This window comes from Austrofundulus limnaeus, unplaced genomic scaffold (genome assembly GCF_001266775.1).
Source record: "Austrofundulus limnaeus strain Quisiro unplaced genomic scaffold, Austrofundulus_limnaeus-1.0 Scaffold225, whole genome shotgun sequence".
Classification (NCBI taxonomy): Eukaryota; Metazoa; Chordata; class Actinopteri; order Cyprinodontiformes; family Rivulidae; genus Austrofundulus; species Austrofundulus limnaeus.
In genome coordinates this window covers 290,643-300,206 of record NW_013952627.1, presented here as the reverse complement: position 1 = coordinate 300,206, position 9,564 = coordinate 290,643, and the positions used below count along the sequence as shown (strand labels likewise).

At 41.0% G+C, this 9,564-nt stretch overlaps 1 protein-coding gene across 3 annotated transcripts in view; it reads left to right on the top strand.

Annotated features, from left to right (window-relative positions):
- Positions 1-9,564, top strand: part of ncor1 (nuclear receptor corepressor 1) — a 72,209-nt gene that overhangs the window by 39,275 nt on the left and 23,370 nt on the right. For all 3 annotated transcript variants that reach the window (XM_014019624.1, XM_014019623.1, XM_014019622.1), the window contains exons 17-24: positions 2,420-2,479; positions 3,962-4,098; positions 4,179-4,272; positions 5,980-6,427; positions 6,535-6,658; positions 6,882-7,059; positions 8,616-8,782; positions 9,162-9,276. In XM_014019624.1, the coding sequence (XP_013875078.1) occupies positions 2,420-2,479; positions 3,962-4,098; positions 4,179-4,272; positions 5,980-6,427; positions 6,535-6,658; positions 6,882-7,059; positions 8,616-8,782; positions 9,162-9,276 (1,323 nt within the window). The remainder of the gene's footprint in view (positions 1-2,419; positions 2,480-3,961; positions 4,099-4,178; positions 4,273-5,979; positions 6,428-6,534; positions 6,659-6,881; positions 7,060-8,615; positions 8,783-9,161; positions 9,277-9,564) is intronic.

Sequence of the window (9,564 nt, the reverse complement as noted above, 5' to 3'; positions counted from 1 at the left end):
AATTAAACGAAATAAACATTTGAAATATATGAGTTTGTATGTAATGTATGAATATAATATACAAGTTTCACTTTTTAAATGGAATTACTGAAATAAATCTACTTTTTCATGATATTCTAATTTTATGACCAGCACCTGTACAACAAGGGGAATCATCAGTGCAGGTTCTGTACGGTGCCATTCCTCCTAGTAGTGCTACGGCAACTACTTGTAGATAAAATATTTAGCATTAAAACTGACTTTTTCATGTCTTTTTCATCTTTACTTCACTGAATCTGAAGAATTTATATCTGTAAATAACTGTTCTAGTTACCATAACATGAACTGTTGGATTTGTGTTTAAATTTCCTGGGATAAACACAACACTAATCATATTAGCTTCTCTGTGGTGTTTTCAGTGTATCTTGAGCAAGCAGCACTCAAGTAAGCTGCTTTCCCAGGTGATGGCAAGCCAAGATGGCAGCCCCCTGCTCCACAMATGTGGGATGTGTAAGGGAGGGAATCCAGCATAAAAACAATAAATAGATCTAGGGTTGTGCAATATTTGCATAAAAATATTATGATTAATTGTGAAATTTAGCCAAAAATGATAAATAACCATTAATAATACCACCCTGAACACGCCAGATCTCGTCTGATTCTGGAAACTGAGCAGGGTTGGGCCTGGTTAGTACTTGGATGGGAGACCGCTTGGGAATACCAGGTGTCGTAAAACCAATGTAGGAGTTGTGCCCAAATTGAAAAAAAAAACTATCAAGGAAAATCCTTTGACCTTAATAGGTCATATGTCRCCTTCTGAAGGATGCCAAAAAAAGAATTAGTGTTTATTTATGTACAATAAGCCAGAGTCATTTAAGTTTTAAGATAATTAAAAGACATCAATAGTTTTATTATCACWTCAAAGTCCTCAGAGTTATATTCCAACTGAATTGTGAGGTGCCTAAAGATTCCCACGCCTGAAAGACTGCCTGAGACTTCAAGGGCCTGCATGTTTCTTCCACACCTCCACTGTGGTAGTGCAACACTCGATCTATGAACAGCGTAGCCACATAACTTTAATTAATACCAACAACCATGAAGAACTCTGCGGTTGGAGCCATGCATTGTGGGCCTTTGGTTTATTTTTTTTAGTGACATACAAACAATCAGGAGTTGTAGAAAGCCAAAACTTGTATGATACAGTTATACAGTTAGATACCTACTCAACAACATTATTTCAGTTTTATTAGTGTTGAAGTGTCACTCAGCTCATCAGTGTAGTTTTATGTGTTGATCAATCACACCCCCATACTTGAACCCGTTTGAGCTCACAAAATGAGACACCACAGTACCACTGGTGTAAGAACAACAATAAAGGCRAACTACCTCAAATGGTTATAAGGACTCTGAACTGGTCTCCTGAGGTCCAACAGCACCCAGTGTTGGCTGGTTGAAGCGGTGCCAGGGAAGCTAAACAAGCTGCGGATGCAGTGGGAGTTAACAGTCGATRGTTGATGTGTTTATGTCTCGTTGTAGGTGGTCTGCTCTTATTTCACACGTATCACTGACCACCCTGGAGGCGCCTAACGTGCCGGGGAGGATCATTCATCCTGCCGAAGAGAAAGATGTTTGTTGAGCTTAATGTAAAACACCGTGGAGCTGATGGGAGCTTTGTTAGGCGCCGTCTAAACAATAAGAACAAGCGTCTTCGTCTTCAAGGTGGCTGGGGGGGAGGGGAGAAATGTCCTCCTAATGTCAAGGGTACATCTGCAGCTATATTAGTCCAAATGTTTACACAGTCTCAGTGGGAGCCATGGAAGAGAGTGGGCTAGAGTTCATTCGTTTCTCTCTGCACTAACCGTTCACTTCTGTGAATTTCACCAAAGGGGGGGTGGTGAGCTGTGTAGCCAAGAAGAGGAAAGGAGGTGTGTGTGCGTGCGTGCGTGTGTGTGTGTGTGTGTGTGTGTGTCAGATGTGCAGTGTCACAGTGTAAGTGGTGGGAGGGTTTTGTGCCGGCTGCTCTATCTGCCCATTTGTCTCCATCCAAGGCCATTTCCCAAAGAGGGAGGCCAACGTCTGCCAGCTCCCCTGCCGTCTGACGCTGCGTCAGCTGACCTGGGCCCTCCCCTCGTGGATTAGAGAGGAGCTGGAGGGCGGGGGGGAGGGCTTGCTCTGGGGCTGTGGGGAACAGGAAAGACGGAGAGGTTGGAGGAGAGAGAGAGAGGAAAAGAAAGAAGAGGCGAGTGAGAGTGTGCGTGAGGGAGCAGGTCTCGGCAGTGCTGAATGTAAACAGATTATTAGATTATTGGTCATGAGAAGAAGATGGCTGAAGAAAAGATTGCTCTGCGCGCTCTCTCTCTCTCCCTCTACTTTTTGTCTTTTTTCCCTCTTCGTTTCTGTCTGTGCTGATGGGGCTGTGTCTCCTCTTTTCGTGATTTAGCCTGTGAAACCGGGGAAACTTCTCGCTGGACCGAGGAAGAGATGGAGGTTGCCAAAAAAGGTAAGATTTGATATTTTTCTCTCTCTTTGTTGCTCATTTGCTTCTGCTTCTCACTAAGCTGCACAAGCCTCTCTGCTTTTTACGATTTAGTCCACCTCTCACTTTTTTTTAAGCCTTTTTAAATGTTGCTTTATTCTCTTATTTTCTTACATGCACACAGGAATTACTGTGCATTTAAATCTTTACAAACCAAAAAAGAAAAACAATCCTCCCCAACTGAGATGTCAGAAATCCAAAGAAATCAGAAACCCAGTTTATTTCCACCCTCTTGGCTTTGCTGCTTCGTGTGTTTCTCAGAAACGATCTGATAAGACAATTCAAAGAACAACAAATGATGACACTTATAATTTTGTTCTCATTTGAACGCATCTTAAGAGACACAACTAATTTTGCCTTCTAAATTGTTTACTTGCGGTTCTTGTTCTGCTAAAATCATTTGTCAAATGTGTGCCCTCATCCAATCTTCACTTTATAATAATGCTATAAAGCTTAGCTTCAAAATTCCAGCGGCACATGAAAAGATTAACGAAGATTTTTTCCACTTATACAAAAAAATCATGTTGCCCTCATCTTCTCAAGCATTCAGCATATGTCTGTAGATAAGTGGAGCTAAAAGAGCCCAGTCATGTGCTTCAGAAATCACTTTTATGCTTCCCTCACATGCAGCACTTTGTTCAGTTTCCCCTCTTAGCTGTAACTTGTTGATCTGCATTAATTGTTGTCATACAACAATAATGCATACAAGCCTTGGTTCTGCCTCTGCAGACTGAAATTCATGCCTTCAAAATAAAATACAGTTCAGGTTTTAGTAGTTTGTGTGTAAATGTACACATGTTCTGTGTGTAAATGTACACATGTTCAACCTAGCTTTCTGCTTTCATTGATTCTCATAGTCACCATATATGTATAGTTGCCATTGTAATAGGAATAACACTTGCATCTTAATTTTTAGTGTATATTAGCTTTTACATTTTGCAGTGTCTGCTCATTTATTTGTTAATTAATTAATTGTTAGCAAAATCAAAAGTGTAAAATTTGAAGTTTTAAGTCTGCATAATGTTGTCTTTGATATAAAATTATCTCCTAGAGTAGAACTAAATGAGACTCAATCAGTGCTTTCAGCTGGAACACTGATGGGGATTTGTGTTTAGCTCAGTGATAATTTGTTGAGCTGCCAGCATCCTTCATCCAAGCGGAGCTGGCAGAGATGGAAGGACAGATTTTCAATAAGAGACACCCTGAAGTCAAAGGTAAATGGCCGTCCTCCAAGCTCACAGAAGTTTCTAAAGTTTAGGAAGCTCATCAGCACAGATCAATGCACCAAAAATAAGGACGAGGAGGAGCAGCAGAAAACCACAACTTTAGAAAGTTTTATAGTCCTGCTATGACTATTTCAGTTTAAGTTTCTGGAAGCTTTTACTCCATCCTCGTTAAACGCATTGAACTAAGTACTTCCGATCGATTTGTTTTTGTTTTTGCCAGGGCTCGTTGAGCACGGCCGAAACTGGACGGCCATCGCCAAAATGGTGGGCACCAAAAGTGAGGCGCAGTGCAAGAACTTTTATTTCAACTACAAGAGACGACACAACTTGGACAACCTGCTCCAGCAACATAAGAAGGTAAAAYGCTGCGTTTTTTTTATCACTGCAACACTGAAGTGCAAATAGAAAACAATGAGTTGTTTGTTTGTGTTCCCCAGGTTACCCGACGGGCTCTTGCTGATAGGTCTCAAGGGGAAGGCCAAGCCACGGCATCACCTGACGATGACGAGGAAAATGCAGATGACAGTGAAGGTCAGAGAGATGACTGATGAGAAGAGTGTGTTCTTTATTTTGAACCTTTCCTCCTGTTTTTTTTTTTTTTTTCGAACAAGGGCATCGTGGGCAGAAGCTTCACGTCTGCACACGGTTGCTTTGACTTCATTTGTCCTTGTTTATAAAGTGYGCAGCTTTGGTCCTGTATTGCAAAAATACTAGGTGAAGAAGTAAGAAACTATCTTTTACAGCTGCAGTGCTCAGTTCATGCCGCTTTATGTAGAGTGAGATTTTTACAGATAAGAAACTTGAACTTGGTCTTACTCTTCATCTTTTAAATGCTGTTCGTGTTTACTTAAGGCTTTAGCCACACAAACCAAACATTATTGCATTAAATCATTGTTTAATAGAGAAAATATTGCTATAAATAGGATCCACAAGGGACCTGAATTAAATAGAACTATTACAGTTCTCCATGTGGTTGGTTATACAGCGTTTATCCTAGCATTATTATTGACTCACGGTTTGTTGAAAAAAATGCATGTGGCAGATTTTTCTATGAAAATGGTTGCAGAGTTGTTTAAGAGGTGTTGTTTGAAGTTCTCCTTACGACAAACAACATCCAAAGCTACAGACCTGAATGTCCATGTCTAAAAACCATGCTGAGAAAAAWTATTTATGAAGGTATTCGTAAAAAAAAAAGTTTCAAATCTGTCCATCTTYATTTTAAAAGTGTACTCCAGTAGAATAAATGSTAACTGTGGGGTCAGCTGCCAAGGTTTGTACTCTGTATTTGGAGCTGGGAAATGAAGTCATGTTAGAGGATAGTTTTACAATCTGTGAACATAAACATAGAACATGTAAAATAATGGTATCATGGCTCACTGGTTGCTTGGTTGAAAACAATTAGAAATMCGAAAATATTTGCACATTTTCTTACTATTTTGAGTTGCCAACTGTAGATGAAATATTTGCTTTATGTTGGTTAATGGTTGCATTCCTACTATTCTGGTTGTTTAATGCTAATTAGCCACATGCTACAATTGTAGTTGGTATTGTAACCAACTTAAAATGAATCAATCGGAAAACATTCCAGCTAAATACACATAATGATCWCTTGAAGTTGTCTGGTAATGATTATTGTTTTATTATTTGACCTTACTTGGTTTTAAAAGTCTTTATTGTTGTGCACCTTGCTTTCATAGCTAGCTGTTTTATTTAACATGAAATAATTTCTTACACAATGACACAGTTAGTAGAGCTGCTGCCTCTCAGCGAAAAGGTTGAAGGATCAAATCCCGTCCTGCTGCCTCTCTCTCTGGGTGGAGTTTACGTTTGTTCTCCGTTACGTTCTCCCTGTGCATGCGCACACGCTGGTATCCGCCCACAGACCAAAAGCATGAATGTTAGGTTATTTGGTAACTAAACTGTCCCCATGTGTGAGTGAGAGCGTGGATGGTTCATTGTCTATTCTGCGACCCAGAAAGGAAAAAACTTTAACATCGGTATCGGTTCTTTACGTAAAACTGGGCTGATATTAACGTCTGATATTGATTTTCCACTTGTTGGGGTTTGTGTTTCTGTTCTAGAGGATATATGTATATAAATAATGTGTGTGTTTATGTAATAATGGTAAATATTGGTTACTGGCCAAAACAGCAATATTAATATTGGATATTGACATCGGTTGAAATTTTCCTTTCGGTGCATGCCTATGTATAATTCATCTTCTATTATTTTCCTCAGGTGGAGACCACAGCTCTGACACAGAGAGCGCCCCTTCTCCCTCACAGGCTGACCCCTCAAAGTCAACAGACTCAAAGAGACCAGACAGCATCTCGACCGATGCTCAGTGTGCAGACCAGGACAAAGGTCACGCCAGCAACGCCAAAGCTGCCGAGCCTTCATACGAGGAGCTTCGCGTCAAGGAGGAGAAAAGCCCTGAGAGCGAGCCCGGGTCTCAGGAGGAAAAAGTCCGGGTCGCTTCTTTCCCCGCTCCGGTGCATCCCAAAACCGAACCTCAGGATGTGGACATGAAAACAGGAGAGGTTCAAGTCAAAGTGGAGCCTGAGATCAAGGAGAAGGTAGAAAAGGGAGATCAAGGTGACAGGCAGGGTGAGCTCCACTCCGATAATGACTCAAGCGCCACCTGCAGTGCTGATGAGGATGTGGAGGCAGAACCTGAGAGACAGAGGTGAGTCTCTGTAGTCCTTGTATTTGATTTGTGTGTATAACATGGTGCTGTACAAGAGCAGGATCATGGTTTGGGGTGTTATTGAGACGTTTTGCTCAACTCTGCAGACTACACCCCATGGAAAAACCCTCGTTGCTCAGCTCTCCAGGCTCTGTGCTCGTGTCCTCACCCAAACAAACCCATCTCAGCATCCAGCAAATGGAGCAGCGAGCAGCTTCCATCCCCCCTATGGTGAGCTTTGTGTTGATTTATTTTGACTAGCACAGATGAAAGCCTTACACTGTAGCGTGTAAGATCTGGATCAGTTCTCTGATCATACAATATGGTATGTCTTTAATCTTCCTTAACCCTTTTAATTTATAAGCAGGATTTTATTGGTATTTAGTTCACATATCCTCAGAACTCAATTTTGTCTTTTTTTGTTGTTTTTATTTCCTCCTCACTGTTTATCTAGGTGCCTGGTTCTTATGGACCTGGCGGAGTGTCCATCACTGGTCTGACGATGTTTCAGCACCAGATAAAAGCGGTTCACGACTCGGCACACCAGGAAGAGAAGCAGAGGCAGGATCAAGGAGACCTGGAACGTAGACCTCCCTTTAACACTCGCAGCCCGACCATACTGGACAGAGATGGTTAGAACAAAAYCCGTCTTTAAAACTGCTTCTTTAAGGTCATAACTCCTCCTTAGCTTCTCAGTAACTACTGTGTTTGTGAGGTCTTATTTGTTCATAAATCAACGTGTGTGGTGGGGATTTTTTTGGTCAAACCGTAGTTATGATGTGAAATTAGACAAAAAAAAAAGAGTAGGCTTTGATATTAAGTCTTGTGACGATCCTCATAATGTGTGTTTCTATTTGTTGTTGTCTGACTTGAGGATATTCGAGGATGCTGATATAGTTTATCGTCATTGACTTGCTCAGAAAGGAAGCAGCAACATGACAGTTTGATTTTCTTGAAAAGCTTTTAGCACCTTTAAGTCGAAGTGCTGTGCAGAGTAGGCCAGTCGGTAAGTTGCTGAGCTTTAACACCAGTGTAACACAAACGTTTTAACAGGTGTGTGTCCGGGTGGTGAGGTTTGCTCAGGTCCATCCGTTCTGGGTCAGCACCGGGCTTCTGCTTTAGGAGCCATTTATTTTCCCTTTTATCCTCATGCCTGTACATGACAGGTCCAATACCCTCCATGCTTTATGGCACGGTGCTGGCTCTGGATCAGGAGGCTCGGTCCAGTCAGCCAGGCTCTCCCTGCAGACACACAACCACTTTCCTGCAAGCCATGAGCAGCTTATTCCTTTTTTTCAACCTGACCCTTTTGCCCCCACTCCTTACTAAAGTGTGAGAACGTGTCAATGTGTGCTTAAAACCATTATTTCACTAAATGACAGGATACAACTCCGGTGAGTCTTATGATCGTTTTTAGGAAAAGCCCAGAATAATCCGAATTATATAAAGTTAATAAGAAAGATTATCTAACACAGACTTTCTAAAAAACATTTAATAGAATTTAAGTTCTATATCTTAATGAGTTTAACTGGTAAAGGGACAAACAGAAAATATTAAGTTGGGAGTAGTTAAAATAGTTTTAAAACTGAGGCTTAAAATGAGGGGTAAAAATTGAGGMGGAGGATCACAAAAATAAGTTGGATTGTTTCGTTTATTTCAAAAAACAGATTTGTTTTATTGTCTTCGTGGTTGCAGTAAATTATTTGTTTTTATATTTCCCGTGGTGATTTGTTGTTTCTGAGGCAGAATCTAGTTGATGAGTCTTTTTTTAGATTTGTCATAGTGAGGTTTTGTTTGTTCGTCTGTCCCTTTTACGAGCCAGCAGGATGATGGCATCCGTACCCGCTGGAGGAACTCACTCAGACATTTGCATTTTTGATGGCGCAGAGTGCAAAGCGAGGTGCTCTCTCCACAGGGAGGTTACTCTCAGTGTGTGTCTGGGTTTATTTGTGGTCTGTTTTGATCCATTTTGTCTGCTCAGCTTTCCCAGGGTACATTAAATGCAGACAGACCAGTGTTAGCTCTGAAAAGAGGCCACCAACTGCGGGCTTTTTTTTAATGTTCAAATTTTAATGAAAAGTGTAACTTTTCTTGTCAGTGTTGTTGGAGTTTAGGCTCCAGTTTTAGATATTTGCTGTTTAATGCTAGTTATGTAATTATGTTTGTTTCTTTGTAATTTTCCCATTAGTCCTCCACCCTGCCTCCAGCCAGCTGGTTCAGGGTTTAAATGACGGAGTCCGCGTGACGTTCAACCGACCCCCTCGACCTCCTAACATTCCCTCTCCTCCTCCACTCATTCCAACCACCAAGCCCACAGACAAGCCCTCCTTCATCCACGGAGGCTCTATCTCCCAGGTAAGGCTTCCAGGTCATAATGTGAAGCTCTTCTAAAGGACTCCTCTTATTACTGATACTAATGTAGACAAATCTAATTCCTTAATTATTTTCACGTGAGCTGTTAAAATGAGCAGCACTAGGTKTGTTTTCATCAACATCACACGCTGGCTAACCTAGTTTGTTTTRTGTATTGTTTAAAGTATTTGTTGATGCTGTCCTCCATAAAACGCTGATTTGTGCATAAAGAGTAATTTTGTTTAGTTATTACTTGACACAGTTCTAGTGTTAACATAAAACAGAAGATCAGTATCACTTGACACCATTTTATTGTTTGTGTACAACCTCAGTGGCCTGAACCTGAACTTGAACTGAGTTCTTTGTCCTGGTTTTTCTTCAGGGAACTCCTGGCACATATTTGCCCTCCTATGCTGTCTACGGGCCAGAGGGGACTAAGAGCTCCGTGGGCTCCATCTCTCTGGGTCTGCCTCGGCAGATGGATCCCAACAAGCCTGGTAGGATGACAGATTGTCCCATGACTAATCTGTTTATTTTGCTCCTTTTTTTTCTTTTGAAATAACATTCATAAACACGTGACTGAAGAACAAACGGTAGACCAGTAAACAAACCTCTGAAGACCACAAGACTCTTTCCTCATCAAAAATAAATAGACACTTCAAAACAATTTGATTACTTTTTTAATTTTGTAGAAGACTAATTTAAAATCTGGGGCATTTTCTTCCTTAGTGAAAAAAAAACAAAAAGAAAAAAATTGTATAGGTCTTCTGGACGGGTTCTTCTCT